Here is a 21,033-nt window from a genome sequence, read left to right as displayed (position 1 = left end):
CTGGGAAATAAAAAGATCAAGAGACTCGATACCTTCACAATATACAGGGAGAATAAAGTATGAAAGAGGAGAAGGAGAGAAAGAAAAAGTAAGAAACAGGGATACAGAGACTTGAGTTCTAGAATTTAAGGACAAATGATGGAAAGAAAGACATCACACAGCATTAAAAATAAAGCCATGACATACATCTCTTGCTTAGCTATTAACCTAACCTCATTTCCAAAAGCCCTCCACCTTTTTTAAAGATTTCTTTGAGAGAGAGAGCGCATGCACACGCATTGGGGGAAGGGCAGAGGGAGAGAATATCCAAGCAGACTCCCACTGTGTGGAGCCCCACGAGGGGCTCGATCTCACGAGCCATGAGATCAGGGCCTGAACCGAAAGCAAGAATCAGATGCTTAACTGACTAAGCCACCCAGGCACCCCCAAAAGTCTTTCTACGAATAACATCAAGGGTAGGCAGGTTTAGATAAGCTTCTAGTCAAGGTAAGGGGAACACGGTAGAAAGAGCTGAGAAAGGACCACGAACATGAGAGGGGTCCAGAGATTAGCTTTCAGTTCTCGGATAGGTAGCAGAAGAAAACAGGGGAAAGGTATATTACATATTATTCATTTGACTCAAGCCCAAGTCACTGACATGTTCTCTAAAATGTATTCAATTTCAGATACAGATTTTGGCGTTAATTCTGAAAATCTAAGAGAACTGACCTTGAATGCTATTGGCCTTCACAAGATGGGCACAGTCCATCAGGACTTCCTTTGGTATGTCTTCTATCTTCTCTCCCTGGAACATAAAAATAAAAGAGATGGTCCACTACCTTGTCACTGATCAATACTGGAGCACTTATAGGGCTTTACTGCCTTACTAGGCACAACTTTATTAAAAGCAGAGGCTCTTCACTGTATTTCAGAACACTGAAAAATGAAGTCTATTATGGGAATGTTTGAGAGAAGGCCGTACAAGTAATATGGAAAATATTAATACTTAATAAGTGAGTGAAAAGGGTATAAAAGAAAACCACCGAAGTACTAACTGTAATTATGTCTCAGGAACTTTCTCCTCTTTCTTGTCACTTTCTTCTCTTCATTCTTACTTCTGGAAACCTTGTGGGGAAATGGTGCCTATTTCTGATAATTGGAAGTCTTCTTTGCTGAGGTCCCTATGACCTTCCTTTCAAAGAGATATCTTATGGTCTTGAGTCTCAAACATCATTTGAGGTAGGTCATCCATCAGCCTTAATTAGGAACCCCGCTCTTGGTGTGTTCGATATAACCACCCACCCTAAGGGAAAAATAATATTGACTCATTTTCTGTACAGATACTGTAACAAAGTCAAAGCTGAAAAAGCAAAGCCATTCCAAAAGAACAAAAATATTTCAAAGGCAGAGCAAGTGGGAATCACCTCAGTACTGGCTCCAACTAGGCATGGGATTAAAGCAGCACTTCCGTACGGGAATGAAATGTGCGACCTACCTAAATAACTGGAGATAAATTAAGTTTATTCCATTACGTTTCAGAACTTTTTTTGTTTCTTTTTAAAATGAGGATGTCTCAAATACATAACATTGACCAAAAAAATACGTGATTTAAGTTTGCCACTACTTTAATGACATAGCTCATAATGTGCAATTCCCTGACCACTTTAAGAAAGGATTCTGAATTTAACATCTTGATAACACAATGTCATTACTAAGAATATCAACCATTACACTAGGCCATAATATGGTGATAGAGGTTCAAAAATACACAGAGGCAGACTGACCCTATTCTAAATAAATCAACATGAGTAATTATAGAACAAAACAGCTACCACAGCTCAGATTAAGAAGTGAATATTATAATCATAATGAAATAGCATCTTATACTTACTTAAAAATTGTCAAAAGGTTGCTATTATAGAACAAAACAGCTACCACTTTCAAGTACCCACCATGTGCCAGGCACTAAGTAAACAGCCATATGAAATAGATAGTATTATCTTCACTTTAGCAACGATGAAAATGAAGCTTAGCAGGGTTAAGTAACTGGGCCAGGATCCCCTAAATCTAGTAAGTGACAGAGCTGAGAGATGAACCCAGGCCCAAGGGTTGTAGCAACTGACCCCAGAGTACAGTGCCTTTGGAATTCTTATGGAAATGTAGTTTCTTGGTCCTGGATATTAGCCAACATCCTCATATCCCTTCTTACTACCTGTGTCTGTCAGTATTCCTGAAGCAATCTCATCTTCCTGTTGGCTACTTCTAATATAATACGAGCGGACTTAAAAAAAAAAAAAAAAAAAAACAATCCTTCAGCTTAGCGTTATGCATAAAGTCAGAGTGAACTCTGACTGGAGAGTCTGAGGTGCTCTCAATATGTAAATGTCAGAATTGTGACTGTGGGCTTTGTGCCATCTCTGTCAATGAGGTAAGAGACCTCTAGATAGCTGAGGGTTTTCTATGGGTTTTCAAAAATCAAAGAAGCCTAGGAAAGAACACTGCTGAATATCTCTGATCTTCAAGGTCTGGGTTGAATTCAACTGAATTCAACAACCAAAAGTTAACACATACGATGCCTAACATGTGCCAGGCATTATTCTAACTGCTTCAGTCATACTAGCTCATTTAATCGTCACAATGGCCCAAGAAGACAGGTACTGTTAGCTCCCTTTTACAGATGAGGAAATGGGCACAGCTAGGTGACTTGCTCAAAGTCACACAGCTAGTACGCAGGAGAGCCAGGGCTCCCCTCCAGCAGTCTGGGTCCCCAACCACTGGTTTTACTCCATCTCCAACACTCACTTGGTACCTACTGAGTACAAAAGGCTACGCCACTTACTGCAGATCAACCAGGTCAACGTTCCCTAAACAGCACATATTTTTATTGAGCACATGATGTTGCTTCCAAAAGAAAATGAAATTAAACTTCTTTTCAAACAAGGAGTAACTGGTAGTAAGTGAACTTGGGACTACCACTATTATTTCCATTTTCTGACACAGCAGAGTCTAAAGGAAAAGAAAAACTTAATCTGAACCGAAAGGAAACTTGGTAACACCATACTCTATTTTCTCCAAACTTAAAAGAGTTCCAAAATGGCAAGAAGTTGCCAAGGAGAATTCAGACTGTTGTTCCAGCAGAGTTCACAATCTTCCTCTTTTTGACATAGCTCATGATGTGCTTTACAATACAGTTCTCAAAAACATAAACAGTATAAATAAAGATGGGGCACAGTGCATAACCTTGCTAATAGATTAAGAAGTGAATATTATAATCATAATGAAATAGCATCTTAGACTTACTTAAAAATTGTCAAAAGGTTGCTATTTTTTTTAAGTTGTAAAATCCCAGGAAGGGTTTGGAAAACCTGTATATATCAGGTAGCATTTTAAACTAGTGCAATTATTTTTAGAGGGCAATCGGCCTCTGAAAGATTTACCAAATGTTTCTATCTTTTGGCTCAGTGATTCCATTTCTGAGAATTATTGTAAAAAACTTACTTTGAAAGAAAAACAGAATATGGTTCATAAAGAACATTTCTTGTTGGGGATTCATAATGCTGAAAACTGTAAACAACTTATATTCTGAAAGGGAGGTTTTGTATTAATTGTGGCATATTATCCACCAACTCAAAGCAGCTAGTCAAAACAATAAATATGAAAATAATATGGTAAGATGAAAAAGTTTATCACACTGTCACTTTAAAGAGTCATACAATCAACTAGGGGAATTAACAACTGTAATAATACAACAGGATGGAATGTAAACAAAAAAAATCTAAGTGCATGGCATGACATCACTCAAAGGCGTGTGGTAAAAAATAGAGCAGCTTACAAGTAACTCTGGAAAACAGCATTTTGACTGGAAACTAACGGCAAAAAGACAAAAATAATTGCACATAAACACTGTACTTTAGTTGATAAAGTTGTTTTGAATGGGGAGACAGCTTAACAAATCTGAAACCACTTACACAAATAGTGCAATCAAATAAGCAAATAGATGGTGGATGGTGGGAACCAGGCTTCTCGCTCTGAGAAGAAGTAACAGAGAGAAGCAAGGAGAAAAGGCTAGAATGGCCTCTGTAATAATAGAGTTGTCAAAGACATCAGTATGAGCTTGTGTTTAGCTTAACATAGATACAAATGGAGACACAGAAACAAAGATTCACAGGAATTACTAACATGCGTTAGTCTACCTACATGTAGTTCCTAGCTCTGTAGCTCATGTATACATACATGTAGTTCCTAGCCCTCTGACAGGGCCTAGAAGCAACGACACTCCAGGGGCAGTGAGCACACCACATCCAGATCTTGGCTTCTAAATACCATTCCCCAATAAAAGGAATCAGGGTTCCTTGGAGAAAGGGCTGATTCAAGGACTGGGGCAGAGAAAATACAAGATGAGCCCACAGCATCTTAGAGAGCCAGAGAGCAAGGAAGTGCTCAAAAACCAAAGGATGGGAGCATATCAAAGGAACACAAGAGCCAAGCTGAAAGAGCTCCAACTAAATCTGGGACAATTTCAGCAACCAAATAACAAAGAACTGGATTATAACCCCGAGTATAAAATAAACATATGAGTCCATAGTGATACAAATAAACTACTGTATTAAATATATAGGGGAGGGGCGCCTGGGTGGCTCAGTCGTTGAGCGTCTGCCTTCGGCTCAGGTCATGATCCCGGGGTCCTGGGATCGAGCCCCGCATCGGGCTCCCTGCTCAGCAGGAAGCCTGCTTCTCCCTCTCCCGCTCCTCCTGCTTGTGTTTCCTCTCACACTGTCTCTCTGTCAAATAAATAAATAAAATCTTTAAAAAAAATAAATAAATAAATATATAGGGGAGAAGAGATGAATCTTCCTTATATATGTAGATACTCCCCCCACTGCAAGAAGTAGAGTTTAATTCCATCCCCATCCCCTTGAGTATGGGCTGGACTTGGTAACTTGTCTCCAAATAACAGAGTACGGAAGGGGGGAGAAAAACAAGACTCCAGTGGACAAACCCGGCAAACACTGAGCTGGCCAGGAGATGAAGGTTAGCAACATCAGTGCTAAGTTCTATTAATGCAGGTAGCCTTGACATGATGTGATGCGGAGGGCACTCCACCTTTGTGCTATTCTTCCTCCAAAACCCAGAACATTAGTCATGAGAAAAACATCAGATAAACTCAAACTGAGTGATATTCTGTCAAGAACCTGACCCGTACTTCTCAAATTGTCACGGTCATGAGAAAGAGGGAGAGTCTCACACTTTCATAGTGTGAAACTGCCACAGACCAGAGCCTAGGCAGACATGACAATTAAACACAATGTGGGACACTGGGCTGGAGGAGGACATTAATGGAAAAACTGGTGAAATCAAAATAGAGTCCAGAGTTTAGTTAATGGTAACGTACCAATGTTGGTTTCTTGGTTCTGACAAATCTGCCGTAATAAGATAAGATGTTCACAATGGCGGGGGAAATAGGCACGAGGTATATGGGAACTCTGTACTATCTCTGCAACTTCTCTCTAAATCTAAAATCATTCCAAAGTAAGACGTTAAAAAAAAAAGTACTACATATAGCAAGTATATATACCCTATGATTCAACTGTGTAAAATATAATATATGAGGGGCACCTGGGTGGCTCAGTCGTCAAGTGCCTGCCTTCGGCTCAGGTCATGGTCCCAGGGTCCTGGGATCAAGCCCCACATCGGGCTCCCTGCTCTGCAGGAAGCCTGCTTCTCCCTCTCCCACTCCCCCTGCTTGTGTTCCCTCTCTCGCTATATCTCTCTCTGTCACATAAATAAATAAAATCTTTAAAAAAATAAAAAAATAAAATAAAATATAATATAATATATGAAAGTAAAGGCATTAGAAAACCAGTGCTTTTGGGACGCCTGGGTGGCTCAGTCAGTTGGGCATCTGCCTTTGGCTCAGATCATGATCCCAGGGTCCTGGGATGGAGTCCCACATTGGGCTCCTTGCTCAGCGGGAAGCCTGCTTCTCCCTCTGCCTGCCACTCCCCCTGCTTGTGCTTACTCACTCTCTCTCTCTGACAAAATAAATAAATAAAATCTTTAAAACAAATAAAAAATAAGTAAAGTCTTCTGCTCCAGAAAACACCTCCACTACCTCAAAAAAAAAAAAAAAAAAAGAAAAAGAAAACCAGTGCTTTTATGTTACTAGGAAACGTTGCATCTTTTCCCCTTACTATTCTAATGCTGTTTTAAATGTCCCAAAGAAGCCCCTGATAACTGGGAACATCCACCCTCAGTGAGGGAGTGTGAAAAGGAACCACACATGATCTCCATGGGAAAAGACAGAAGGTCCAGAATTGTCCACTGAAATGAAAGGGAGAGAGAGCAGAGGTGACAAACCACACAGCTGAACTGGCAGGATAATTACGCAGTGGGGACAGTGGTTCTAGCTGGGGTATATGGACTATGCCCCCTTCCAAGTATCCAAAAATCACCAGACTTTCCCTTAGTGATTTTCCAGGTCAGGGGTAAGACATCTCTTCATTTGCTGATTTTCCAACTTTTGTACATATTTATTACTTTAAGCAATTTAAACTGCAAAAAAAGGACAGAGGACAAGATAGGATGCTCATAGCTAGAGAAAAAGTCACGAGTCCATGTTTAAATCCAGTTACCTTATGTAATCGAAGGTATACATGAGCCGAAGAGAGTTTGTCCACATGAAACCTACAAAGAATGAAAACCACTTTTAGCAAGAGGTACAAGACAACCACCTCCTCAGACCCCTTGCCTTTAAAGCATTCTAGTCCAGAAAGTATTAACTCAGTGCTCACCACATGCCAAGCACCATAGGGAGTATAAAACACAGTCACCGCCTCCAAAGGCACTATCAACTGGGAGAGGTAAGATAAACATGGAAGGTTCTGCAGCTGTGTGAGACTAAGTGCCAAGATGAATACTAGAGACGATAAATGGAAATGCCCTGGAAAGGGTGATTTTTCCAGTGAGAAAGAGCTATCCATGACCAAAGGCTTCACTGATGGACTGAGGTTTAGAGGGTCCCTGACTGAAGCATGGGACTTAGAGAAAACACAGAGAAAGGAATTTCAGGTGAGGAGAGAAAGGAATGGAAGAAGTCATCAAGACTGCGGTGTTGTAAGCCTGGGAGACTGGCAGGACCACGGAGAGAAATACTTTACAGCTTGGGGAAGTGACACCAGTTTGGGGAAAAAAAGATGAGAGGTTTGGTTTGGGACATCCTAAGTTTCAAGCGATGGCAAAACAATCCAAAGAGAAGCACAGAGTTGGAAGAGTCATAAAATGGGTCAGACCAACAATTCATCCTGCCTCACATCTGACAATGGCCCTAATACAGGGCTTCTGGGAAAGCATGGGGGTTGCCCTTTATGATATTGTCCTAAAAACATCTGGAACGCCCTACCATCCCAATGTCCCAAATTTACCTTTTATTAAGGCTCTATCATCTGCCAATTTAATGAAATCTTTCTAAACTTAATTCTTTTCTCACCTAATCTTAACGTTTTGAGATACTAAGTTTTTCATATTTATAATTCACCAAATAAAGTTGATTTTCTCTCTCCTCAACTTCCAGAGACACCCCCAGGACTCTAGCACCAAACAACAGTAACACATGATGGTCACTTTGGGATTCTGTTAACTTTAATCGTCTCTTCCTTAGTTCCTAACTTTCCAGGCTAAAGAGTTTTCAGTAAAAACCTAAGGAGGTATATATTTCTCTAGACATTTTCTTAGCAATAATGTATCTTTCAGAGGTGAAAATGGTCACACACTCACACCTAGTACAAGATGCAGACAGCGTGGTTCTATATAAATGTTAAGATTACGGTGTTCTCTCTTCAACAAGTTAAGCATCTTGTTAGTCACTTTGGATCCAGAAAAATATTACACTTTTTTGACAGTCTATGATGACTCTAGGTTCTATTATTAACCTTTACTGCTAGCCAGAAGTGGACATTGATTTATTTTTCCCCAACTGGTTCATTTACTCATTTGCATTCCCATATAAGAGATTCCTACTGATTAGTGTCTTCAGCTCGGCCTTTTCCACTGAAAAAAATGTGTTTTTGCAAATCTGAAATTACATAGCTCATTACCCTCTTGCAGGATCCTAGGATTAGAACCCATGAAGAAGCAAGTTCAGCTGAGAAGTAACTTCTCCCATTCCAACTTGTTTTAAGCCAGTTCTCCATTTACAACTCTTTCCTACATACCCACAGTAGCTCAATTGTATTCTGATTTTCCTTAAGAAAAAGTCTCTGATATGGAATTTTGTCAAAAGAAACACACAAATAATTCAATATACATCGAATGGAGTGATACATAAGTAGTTGAAATGCCAAAACACACAGAGAATATATCACTGCTGATACACAGACCAACTCCAGGCTGGTAGGTATACCTCTACAAACAAACTATCGTGAGCAAGTTTCCTTAAAAAAACCTTTCCAAACCTTCTAAAATGTTCACTCCAAAAAGTGTAAACCATGCCCAGTAGTTCCCTAGTTATCTTCCTCTCTCTCTACTTCATCACTGTTTTCTTTACTGAACGCAGAGACTAGAAAGCTCAATAAATGAGCATCAGTGACCGGGGGATGCAGAGATGAAGGCCCTCAGAAGCTGAGTCATTTAACTCCTGAAAGTGGAGTCCCTGGAAATACTGTTCATTAGGGAGTTTGGAGGCAGTAAACACACACTATTTCTATTTTCTTTTGTTTAAAGATAAATTCAGTTCCATTCTCATTTAGTCCTGGGAAAATCCTTTGCTTAAAGGTGCCTCAGAAGGTTTTCTGGTATAATCAGATGCTGATGTTCACACAGGTAGAGTTCCATAATTTATCTCAGAGTGAACCATGTTGAAAAACTACCCCGGAATGTCGATCAACTGAATCATTCCTAGTATGCCCAGGAATGTTTCCAGGACTGACAGAACAGTCTTGAAATTTAGGGCTGGCTATTCTACCTCACATTAGGCCTCGAATAGGTTCTAAAAGTGAAAGTCAATCACTTCCAACAACAGTCATTAGTCTCAAGGGTGTCAAGATGGCTATCAAGGTATCTGTAGACACCAATTTGGTTAAATAGCATTCCAGGAGATAATCAACCATAATGAAATAAAAAACCCAACTCAGAACACAGAGAGTGTATGTTATAAATTAGAAATTTCTCTTCCACTTATTTAATTAAAAAAAAAAAAGTCAGGTAAAAGGCTGTGGTAAATTGACTTTCGTGATGCATCTGAATATGTAACCTTTACTATGCAGGTACTTATGCCTCAAAGCTGACATGTTTAAAAATTCACAGCAGATAACTACATAACAGGTGTGGCCATTCTAATATCCCTTGACAGGATCTGGAGATCTTTGGGCTTTAAGGACAACTGAAATAATGCAGCTCGGTGACAGGTGCTCAAAATGGAGATACCAGAATGCAGTTATTATGAAGAAATGTCCAGGAGAGATCATCGCTAGAGAGGCAGAGAGTCAATTTTTCCTGAACGTGTACCATGGGCCAGGTCCTATGGTAGGGAATGGGATGTGGTAGTAAACAAAGTAATCGTTGTCCTCATAGGAGGACAACTTTAGACTTATAAAGTTCCAGGAAGGTAAGCAGCACTCAATCTAGAAGCCCTGGGCATTGCAAACCCCCGACCTGAGGTAAGGGGGTACAAAGCAGTGTCTACCTGATGACACCTGGTATTTGAGTTCAGAAGATGGGCCACTGTGCTGGAACAGGGGGGAAATTAAAAAAAAAAAAAAAAAAAAGACTTTAAAATTCCTCAGGTTTATAGTGCCTCTTGGTTCCTTTAGTGAGGACAAACAGGAAAGCATTTCCTCTGCATCATGAATTAGCCCCTCCATAATGGGGTAGGCTGGAGCAACAGAGGAGGAGCCCTTTGGTGGGTGTCTGCAGCTGGGCCCGGGGGGTTCTGAGGATGGCCACATCTGGGGGGAGCTTAAGTTAGTCTCTGTGCAACAGTTTTCCTATTAAATGTCCAATGCTGTCCACTCTACTGAAAATCAAGCAGCTCTTTTTAAAAAGTGCCTAACCTCTGTGTCTCTAGGGAATTGAGTGAAGGATCCAGGCCCACACTTGGAGAAAAGAGGTCCAGAGAGAGCTGCAGCAATGGCCTGAGGAAGGAAGGCATCCTTAGCCAAAGAGCAGCAGCCGAAGGGAAGAAAGAAACTGGTAATTCAGAACTAAAGCCGGCTGGGGGGGTGGCCAGCAACAACCTGAGCACATCTGTTCAGTTTCCTTCAGCCTTAGCTTCCTCATCTGAAAATGGGCTTAATACCAGTAACTCTTTTACAGGGCTACTGTGAAATTAAATGTATTAATAAAGTAAACACCTACCAGTACTTGGCATATAGCTAGGTATTCAGTAAGTGTTCATTATTATTATCATTAAAACAAAGAGGATCTGTGTGCTTATCTTTAGGGATAGCATTTGGCCGGGGGTGTTTGGAGTTGTGGAGACCACACCCAGCTCTATATATAGAATTAGGCTCCAGGAGAGACACATCACAAGAGTAGAAGCTGAAGACAGAAAAGGAAAGCAAACTGAGCTCGACAGTGTTACATGAAAGTCATGGGAGCCCATGTCCTCCTAAAAGGTTTGAGGTCCGAGTGGTAGAAATGCCCATATGACATTCTAAGGCAGTTAGAAAAGGAAAAGAATTCAACTAAAATGAAGGAGTTTTTTGTTCATTGGTCATTGTTTTTTGGGCTGGGTTTTGTGAACAGCAAGAATAAATTATCTTGGAAGGAGAGAAAGAAAGTACAATTATTATTCTTTAAATTTCCAGAAAATATTTTAGAAAGAGGGAGTAGAGGCGGATCAAGACAGGGCTAACGTCATGAGGGAGTTGAGAAGACAAAGGGAACCCAGCCTGTGTTTTCTTTAAAGCTGGACCTGGTCAGATGCTCTATCTATTTCATCTACACGGAAGTTTCTATTTTCCTCACTGCTACTTGTGAAGCCCTCATCCATCCTTCGTCCTTTCAAGAAGAGTGGTCTGAGTGTTTGAGTGAGGTGGTCTCACTAGTCCACTCTGAGAAGACCACATATGAGGTTAAAGAATGTCTAGGTTCCAGAAGCCTCTATGGTCAACCCCAGTTTACACGGCAATTATAAATGAAGGGGGCTGGCAGGCAGCTACTTACCACTGACCATTCATAAACAAAATGCAAAGCAAGAGTTCTAGGTTTCATCATAAAAGTCAGGTGGTTGGCCAAATCTAAGAAAGTAAATAAGGCATAGAAAGGAGAACCAGAGTTGTTACTTACCAAATATCTTCAGGCCAGCCATGCTTTATTAGATCTTCATCTATAGTGAGGAACAAGAAAACAAAGAAAAGGTTAAAAAAAACCTGTCAAATGAAAATATGCCAGAGTTTATAGTAAGCGGGGGAGTGGAGAAATCCCAAGCCTTTCCACAAGTGTTTCTCTCCCTTAATGGAGGAAAGAGTAATTCAGAGGCTATGATGCTTGAATAATACAGGAAAAAAAATTCGTAAAAATGGTTTTTACATTTGGGCCATCATAATTGTTATTATTTTTATAATAATACTTATAAGAAACTTCAAAAATATTTCCATTAAAAGACAGTAAAACTTCAAATTAGAGCAGCTAAGAAGTTAGGTGAGGTCCAAGAAAATTGATTCACTGTAAGAAACTTATTTGTTAAAATGGCTTTGCTAATCAGTGGACTGCATTTTACTTTTTAAAAAAGACCTCTCAATTATAAAATTGTAGAACATTGGAAGATAAAATAACCACCAGAAGTATAAAAAAGGAAGTAAAAATCACCTAAAATTCTGTCACATACAAAAAGAAAAACAGAATAGAAGAAATAGCTACAAGTTAAAACGGTCTCTGTGGGATGGAACACGGGTATTGGAAAGAATAGGGTGAAAAACTGATGTTTTTATGACACGCATTCTGTTACTATTTCAATTTTTAAGCTATGTATTTATTAGATCAAAGTAAAATAAAAAATGAAAACGTTCTTTGGAAACAATGACTACTTAATTCTATCATGTGAATAAACTTTTCTACTGTTCAGATTTGGATTGTTTTTAATTATAAATGCTTCAGTAAATATTTTTAAAATAAGTATGTCCATATTCCTGATTATTTCTTTCAAAGCATATTTATAAAAGGTGAGTTATTCATTCAAAATGTATACTTTTACATTTTTAAGGCTAATAATATATATCACTACAGAAAGGTAATATCAATATACATTTCCAATAGCCACATTAATAATTAGAAACTAATTGTGTTTAATACAAAAGCATTATTTAAAGTATTAGACAATGATTGAAATGATGGTTTAAAATGTACCCAAGAGAGTATAATCTATCTAACTTGAAAGGTATTCATTTTCCAGAAAAACAAAAGGATGATAAATCTTGGATGAGGGTACTCTCAGAAACGGCAGACACCATAAATTTTCTGAAGGGCTTTCTACTAGCTTAAATGGGAAGCCGAGCCAATAGCCAACAAGTAATCAAAAAAAGTAAAGGGAAATATAAAAACCTCTTTTCCTCAGTCAGGCAATGTTTGGCTCCCTGGTGACACCTGCTGGCTAATAAAAAGAAAACATCTGAAAGCTTTTTAGTGAAAGTAAATTATTCAATTAAAAATTCATTTATGTTCCATCTAGTCATTTGTCTGAAGTCATCAAGGCTATTAGACATAAGTATGAAGTGCTAGGAGCACTAGAAAATGGGGTACTTTAAAAATGTAATACCTTTCTTACAAAGCAGACTAGGAAAGCTGACACCTCCAAATGACTCCAAGTGGTCATGGGGAAAAAATGTTCTACACATAGATTTTTTTCTACATACATTTTAATGACAGCAAAATACTACTCCAGTGGGCTCTGGAAAGAATCTAAATTTACATCTGTAGGCATAAATTGTGTATCTAGATTTATATCTGTAGATAACAAGTTTCTACAACTGACATTCCTTTAAATGGGCTGCAATCAAGCCCATCCTAACCCTTCTCCACGAAGCCTTCTTGGTTCTCTCGCAATCACATTTACTCTCTGCCCCCTCTACTGCTACAGCACTTATTCATATTGCTTCATTTCACCCATACTCTTTAAAATAGGCTTCATTTTTTAGAGAATTTTAGGTTCACAGCAAAATGACCCATTATTTTTGTGTGCACCTCTCCACCTTTAATGCTATAATAGCACAGACCACATCTTCCTCTTTGGCTACTCAGACAGGTTGGCATATGGCCCCAAGAAGATCAGCCCCAGCAAATCATAAACTAAAATGGAAGGAAAAAAGAGACATGGTGGGAATGTCACTGGCAAAGCTGCCTTAGGTCAGTACCACCAGGAGCCCATCAGTGGGAAGCAGTATCAATGCTGTCCTTCACTGTAAGAAAATTCCCTGCCCAGAGTCACACAGTGCAAAACCCACACAACCGTATGTAGCAGCTCTCCTTTAGGTGCTTCTCAGTAACCTAAGTCTTGGGCTTGCATCCTTGATGTGGTAGAAAGAAAAGTAGATTTAATCAGGTGTGGATCCATATCTACTGTAGATAAGCAGGACTGGTTCTAACAGTGCCTCCTTGCTCAATCTCATACAAGGAGATAGCATCCCCTTCTCAGGCACATTCATCAGGAGGATACAAAGAAAAAAATACAAATTACCTATGATGATGTATGAGTTACTAGGAGAAATAGAAAACTCAAGTATTAATATACAGCTGCTTCTCCATAAGTCACACCAGAGACAATGGCATAAATTCATTATAAGAAAACACTGTTTAAAAATTATTTTATGGTCGTTTTTGTTTTTTTTTTCTTGGATAGGATGTAATAGTCTTGCTTATTCTGATTCTGCTTTATGGCAACCAGTATCATTGCAAAGTTCTAAACCATTTATATAGATCTGAATAATAACTATATATATTTACACAGCTATTACACATATCACATTACATATTTTATATATGCTACACTGTATGTGTTATATTAGATATGTATATATGTTAACTATAGTTATAAATCTATATATACTACAGTAATATATAACATTACTGTTCTTTGACATTTTTTCCTTTCTGGCTTTATTTATTTCATTCATGTCAAATGTCTCATACTGAAGAATGTTATACTTGCCTCTTTTAGAGAATCAAGCTTAAACTGTTGTCAGTTTCAAACTGCACCTAGAACAGACTGATGGTTTTAGGGCCGGGGGTTGGGGCGGGGAAGCAATACCCGGAGGTTCAAGAAAAGTAATTGGAGGGAATTGGCCAGCTCTCAGATTACTGAAACGGTCACCCGGCCCTGGAGTGGTCCCAGGAGAGGGAGGAGCCAGCTCTGGAAAGCTAAAAAAACTCCATCAGTTTACTGAGCGCCCACCCTGGGCCAGGTGCTTTACTCAGGCTCTTCCATTTAACCCTCACACCCCTGCAAGGCAGATACTGGCCCATGATGCTCTCCTTATATCTCAGCAATGTGAGGTTCAGAGAGGTGAAGTGACTACAGCTAGTCTGCTAAGAGCTGGGGTTTTAACGCAGATGGGCCTGACTTCAGAGAGCTCTTTTCCAAAACATAACACTATCCCTGTGAGAAGAGCCACTGTGTCTTCTCCAAGCTTGAAGAAGAATGCTTCTGTCAGGTCTCCAAGCTCCCCTGCTGCAGATCTTTTCTCCCTCAGCTCAGTGCTGTCAACTCACTGCTCCAGAGCAAGCAGTTTTCCCTTTTAAACTTTAGTTCACATTGATTAGTGGGTCAAGAAATTAATTCAGCTGGTTGAGTTTAGCTTTGTAAAAATAAAACAAAACAGAAAAGAGGGCATAGCAAAGAGTTTGGGTATTTTTTTGTAAATTTTTGTTTTAGTTACATCAATGTGTACAGTATGGAATTGATTTCATTCTGATGAGAGTGATCAACAAAGTTTGAAAAAATAATGTTAACATTTCATAACTCAAAAAGAGCCATCTTCAGCCTCAAAAACCCTAAAAGTATGTTTCCTCTATTCTTAAATGGGGTAAAATGTACAGAAAATGATCTTTTCAACCAAGTCACAGATGATTTTTACTTGACATAAGTTAGCACAGGTTAACCTCTGATTCATATCACCCTAAATCAAACGATACCACAAAACTCTTAGTAAAAGTTAAGTTTCTAATCAGCAACAAGTGGTCCAATAGGCCCCAATATTATTTGATATAACTAAATTCTAGGAAAGTTAACACACTGAAGTTCCTTATAATGGGCTTAACTAGTAGTAGTTAGCTGGAAACTCAAATCTGACCAACTGTGGGGGGTTGGGGAGAAGGCAGTTAACACTTACCTGATGGAAATTTCAAAATCAAATGCTTTTGAAAACTTACTTTCATATTTATCCTTTCCCATGTAAATAGTGTAAGCAGATGAGTTAACTAAGACAAAACAAAAATATAAAAAACAGTTAGAGAACTTCATCCCCAACAAAACTGCTTCATGGAAAAAAACATGACAAATGCTTCGATTAGAGGTTGGCAACACATGGCCCAGATGCCAGATCCAGCCCTGTTTTTGGACAGCCCCCATGCTAAGAAATGACTTTTACATTTTTAAAGAGTTGAAAACACAAAATGAAGAAGAATAAAGCTACAGAGACTGTATGTGGCTCACAAAGTCTAAAATATTTAATACCTGGCCCAAATAGGACAAGTTTATTGACCCTTATTATAGAATAGCCACTTCCCTACTTTCATCAGGGATACAGTTCAATACAATTCCAGTTCAGTCCTATACTTCTGCCTTCTTCAAAAGAGTAAAAAAACAAACAACAACCCAACCTTCACCTCAACCATTTAAAAATAGGCTCCTATACTTTGATGAGTTTTTTCATAATTTTATTTAGGCAATATTAGTTACCTTCCAGGTATGTTGCATATTATAATGGACTATCCCATTCTGGGGAAAGATGGTCAAGCATCTTCTAAATCAGTGACTCTGAACCCCGATCACACATTAGAATCACCTAATTATGTCCCAGCTCCACTAAGACTAACCAAATCCAAATTTCTGGTGGATAAGCAATGGTGTGTTTTTTCAAAGGCTCTTCAACTATTTCCAATGTGAAGTGAGTGTTAGGAACCAATGCCTTAAACCAAACTGAATATTCTAGGTATGGCTTACCTTGGAAATGACATTTGCTTTACCGAGCTAGTGTCTTTTACTGCAGGCATACTCCATCTGGAGTCAAACAAAAAGTTAAGTTTCTGAAATTGAAATTCTATCTGGGCACTGGGTTTCCAAGCTAGTCTACCAAAACTTGTTTGACCCCATCTGGATCTAAACTCCTGAGTTAATATATTGTCACTGGGCCCCCCGTCTGGGCAGCTTGTTGGCTGTCACTCCAGAGCACAGAACTAGTACATGTGAGTGGAGCTCTGAAGGCCAGGGGGTAGCACGCTCATGTATAAATTCTTAAATTCTTAAATAAATTGCCTGTACTTTCAGCAATGAGAAGCTCTTTAAATTATCATAGTTGCCTCTCTTGGGGAAGGAAAATCCCATTTCCTTCAGTCAACAGTTATAATGACCACAACTCAAAATTACCTGGAAGTAGTTGAGAGAACTATCTGAAAAGGAGAGAATATTTGCACTGACTAGTTGACAGAAATACTAGTCTATAATTGAGCATTCCATTAGCTTGGTAAGGCCTTAGCATAGCCAGAACAGCCATTATAACAAATGGCAGAAGTGCAGAAATAAAGCCATTTCAGATGGTCTCTGCACAACCCCAGCTTTATCCTATGTGTACACTCTTTGATCCTGTAATGTCACCACTAAGTATATGCTATAATTACTCTATCAAGCAATGATGTTCTTTTTACAACCTAAACACTCATTAAGACTGGTTAAACACTTGGTAGCACATCCATAAACAAAATACCACCTACCCACCGAAAACAAAAGGTAGAAATTAAATAACAGTATTTTTCTATACATACAGCAAGATTCAATTTGTAAAAAATGAATATACAGTTGTATATGCATGTTTACAACTAGATGCTTAACATATGTACCTATTTTCTTTATATGTATGGGAAGATATACATATAACTGTTAACAATACTTACCTTGGCTAGCTGGCTTACCAAACATATAGATGGTTTTTATAATCAGAACGAAAGTAATTTTTCAAATGATTAAAATAAAATAAAGCTGTTTGTGCAGGCTAAGCCATCTAAATTATAGCCAAGAGAGTGACAGACAATTGTTTGGATGGTTGACTATAAAATGAGGTGATTAAGAACATAACTCAAATGCAAACTGAGGGGTATTCTACAAAATAATTCTTCAACAACAGTGTCATGAAAGACAAAGACTGAGCAACTGCTCCAGATTAGAATAGGCCGAAGAGTAATGAATGACAACTGAATGCAACAACGATTTGTAATGTTCCTTTGTTATAAATGCATTATTAGGACACCAATGAAAACCAAATAAAAGCTGATGAGTTAATAGTATTGCTGCAATGTTAATTTCCTAATTTTGATAATGAGGAATGCTTTTTGATAACAGAACATCTTTGATTTGGGGGGGGGAACCCTGAAGTATTTAGGGGTAAAATGTGACAGACAAATGGCTCAAGAAAAAATGTGTGTGTGTGTGCACATGTGCACGCGTGTGTGGAGAGAGGGAGATGAAGAAAAAGAAAGAGGAAAAGAAAGAAATAAGTTCTAATGTTAGAATTTGGGGGATCTGAGAGGTTAGAAAGGAAATCTATTTTGTAACTTTCCTGAAAGACCGAAATTAGTCAAAATAGAAAATTCAAAATAAAAAGGAGCAAAACTGCTGAGCAAGAAGTCTGAATGAAGTTCCTGTGTATGTTAATAGGGATAAAGGGAAAAGTAAATTGAATTATTCTAGTACTTTTGTTACTCTTGCCCAAAGAATAGGGTTGATTAGTATGGAAACTAGTCATCTTAAAGGTACCGGATTCAGGTGTAGCAACCAATCCAACTTTAGAGGCTCTGTGATAATTTCGTAATTTACATAACAATCTATCTTGAGGTAGATGCAATTAAAAGGTACTAAAAGTACAGATGGACTTAATGAGCCAAGTGCAGATACTTCGTGGGTCCATAAATCAGATGGTCTTGAATTTGACAGTGGAAATACAGTAAGGCTAATGTTTCACTATTCCCTTAGGACAGAGCATGAAAACATGAATAAAGTTTAAGAGATTTTAGTTAGACACTAATTTTAAAAGGAAAGGCAAAAACTTTGTAACTGAGATTTTCTCCCCATTTAAAAACAGTTTTTATACAGTAAACCTTAAGTTGGTTGAAAAGCTTGGCTAGCTAGATGAAGTCATTTCCTGAAGATTCTGTATGTTCAGGTTGTTTTCTCTAATGGAATATGTTAAGGTTTCATTACTATTTTACTGACAGTTATAATTTTTTCATTAACTTTGCAATTTTATTTTTAAAAGATTTTATTTATTTGAGAGAGAGAGAGAGAACAAGAGAGAGCTTGAGAGAGGGAGAGGGGCAGGCGGAGAGGGAGAAGCAGGATCCCCGCCGAGCAGGGAGCCCGATATGAGCCTCCATCCCAGGACCCCGGGATCATGACCTGAGCCGAAGGCAGACGCTTAACCGACTGAGCCAACCAGGCGCCCCTTTTGCAATTTTAAAGATTTGCTGCCCAGGTACGTTTTTGTTAAAGTCCAAATATTTTTCCAACAGGAAGCAGTTCTAGCCTTTTAATGGAAGCCAATGAGAAAAATATGACCCATAATCTTCTGAAACACTGTTCTATTACAGGCATCTTTGTAAATATGAACATAGCTCAAAGAATTAGAATGGCTTTAAGGAGAATAAGGCAGCTAACATAAAAAACATGTAGTACCTACATACCCTGCCTGTATTTTTTATTCCATTGTTGGGCTTCTTTGGATACCTATGTTGTTGGGAACTCTCATGAGTGGAGAAGCTAAAAAGAGATGTTGGAGTTAGGACAAAGTGTGCAAACAAAAAAGAGGGAGGATGCTATTAGGGGCCTATAATGGCTTTTCAGGCTAGTGTGAATTGTTTCTGGTAATTTTAATAATATGGGTAAGACAAACCAAATCTATAAAGGCAGAGAAATGGTTTATAGCACACTGTGGAAGTCTAGACTACTGAAAAAAATAATGAGATGTGACAGTGTCATGGAATGGGGGGCAGTCCGTGAGCAAATTCCTTGGGCCTTAATGTTCTCATCTTCAGAGAAAGTATCATCACCCTTTTCAACAACATGGGGCTAGTTTCCCTTCAATCTCACGTTTAACAAGCAAGCAGAGAGAGTAACAATAGAATAGTATGTGCTATGACTAAGTCAAAAAATACCTTTATTCAACAAGCATTTATCAACTACTATGAGCCAGGCACTAGACTAGGGAAACAAGGAGATCCTGACCCTGTCCTCAAGAAGCTTACGCTCTAGATTAAGCAGACAGCATTTAATACCATATGATAAGAGCAATACCAAAGATACACACGGGGTGTTAAGAGAGTCCCCTAAAGAGGTTTAGCTAAGCAATCTCTGGGTGGGAGTTAGGTTGGGAGAGTCATTTGTAAAAGATGAGCCAGAGCTGTCTTACGGGAGTTAATGGGATTGATCAAGCAAAGGGAACAACATACGCAGAAAAAACGAGGTCAAGACATAGCACTTCCTGGGAACTTAAAGAACGCTCTCCTTGGCTGCCAAAGACAAATAAGAAACACTATCATATGTCAATTTTTGAGATCTGGGACGTCAACTCGGCCCAGTGAGTGGCTGTACCGCCACTCCACGGTCTTTTTATTGTTTTCTGTTGCATTCCAAGACCTACAACGCTATCCTAGAAGGGTAGGGCGCACTTCCTGGAAGGCAGTGTGGTTGGCAGGTGTCTCCTTTCTCCTACAAAGTGGGTAATTACCAGGACGCAGTGAGAATAAAGGCCAAGGAGGTGGGAGTAACACCTGCGACGGGGGTATAAAGAAGCCCACAAACTCTGCCCAATTCCAGGTAGCGAAGGGAGGTCTTTCCGAGAAAAACAACTCCCGGATGCAAAGACAGCAGGGGTGATGGTCCATCTACGCTCCCCCAGGCCCTGACAAGGGGCACACGGGGACGACAGGGACGGACACAAAGTGGGGACCGAAAGGGCGCAGGAAGAAGCACCCACTACCGAGGAGGAGCAGTTTTAGGATGAAGTTCAGGCTGAACAGCAGCTTGGGGGTCCCGGCTTCGGAGCCCCGCTGTCAAGCAGGGACGGAGGAGGTTACGGCGCCCACTCACCGCTGTTGCTGGTAAAGTAGAACACCATGATCCCGGCGGCGGCGCAGATACTCCAGCGCGAAACAGAAGCACTCAACTCGACAGCTCAGGATACCAGAGAGCGGAGGCCGCCTGTTTCCCGGAATTCCTCGCGCACTTCCGGCGGACGTCGGGTCGCGTCATAACGCCAGCCCTTTGGCGCCATCTTTAATCCTGGCGGGGGGGCGGGGTACGGAGGGGTGCCGGTGGCGGGGGAGGGTGCAGGCGCGCTAATGGCAATCATTGGTTGGGGGGTTGAAGAAGGAAAGAAGATGGAGCTAGGACAATTCGTGGTTGGGAAACGCAGCGGGGAAATTCTATCTTCTTTAAAAAGATAAATACCTTTGGCCGACTTTATTTTTAGAACCTCCATCGAATGGGCTGTCCTATCTTGAGGCCTGTTGGTTGTATTTGCTACCCATCACCCGCTGATGGGCTCCCTGACAGCATTGAAACCATTTGCCTTCTTCACAGATAGGCGTTCACTGTGCCAATCACAGTACTTGGCACGTAGTAAGAGCTCATTTTATTTTGAAATGAACGCGAATTCTTCCACTATTCATATTCTAGCTCCACCACTTGTAAGGCGTTTGTTGGGCACATTCTGTGCTTCGCTTACCTGATCTGCAAAATGAAGAGGAATAGAGCAACTCATTCACAGGTTATTTTTCTAAGGTTAAGTAAGTTAACAGGCGTAAAGGGTTTAGAACATAGTGAGCTCTCAACTAAAGTGATTTGCTAATGATATT

General features: G+C 39.6%; 1 protein-coding gene across 5 annotated transcripts in view; it reads right to left on the bottom strand.

Moving 5' to 3' along the window:
• Window positions 1-20,416, bottom strand: part of CCDC25 (coiled-coil domain containing 25) — a 39,159-nt gene extending 18,743 nt beyond the window's left edge. For 2 of the 5 annotated variants that reach the window (XM_025873783.2, XM_073892555.1), the window contains exons 1-5: window positions 20,267-20,416; window positions 15,340-15,387; window positions 11,263-11,302; window positions 6,612-6,663; window positions 709-784 (exon numbers count right to left, since the gene is read on the bottom strand). In XM_025873783.2, coding sequence (XP_025729568.1) covers window positions 709-784; window positions 6,612-6,663; window positions 11,263-11,302; window positions 15,340-15,387; window positions 20,267-20,294 — 244 coding nt within the window. In that variant the 5' untranslated portion in view covers window positions 20,295-20,416. The remainder of the gene's footprint in view (window positions 1-708; window positions 785-6,611; window positions 6,664-11,262; window positions 11,303-15,339; window positions 15,388-20,266) is intronic. The other 3 variants (XM_073892553.1, XM_025873784.2, XM_073892554.1) reach the window with 3 other exon arrangements.
• Window positions 20,417-21,033: the final 617 nt, after the last annotated feature.

This window comes from Callorhinus ursinus, unplaced genomic scaffold (genome assembly GCF_003265705.2).
Source record: "Callorhinus ursinus isolate GAN/ISIS: 27379988/994484 unplaced genomic scaffold, GSC_fseal_2.0 scaffold4, whole genome shotgun sequence".
NCBI lineage: Eukaryota > Metazoa > Chordata > Mammalia > Carnivora > Otariidae > Callorhinus > Callorhinus ursinus.
The sequence above is the reverse complement of the archived record's forward strand: the minus strand, read 5'-3'. Positions and strand labels throughout refer to the sequence as shown.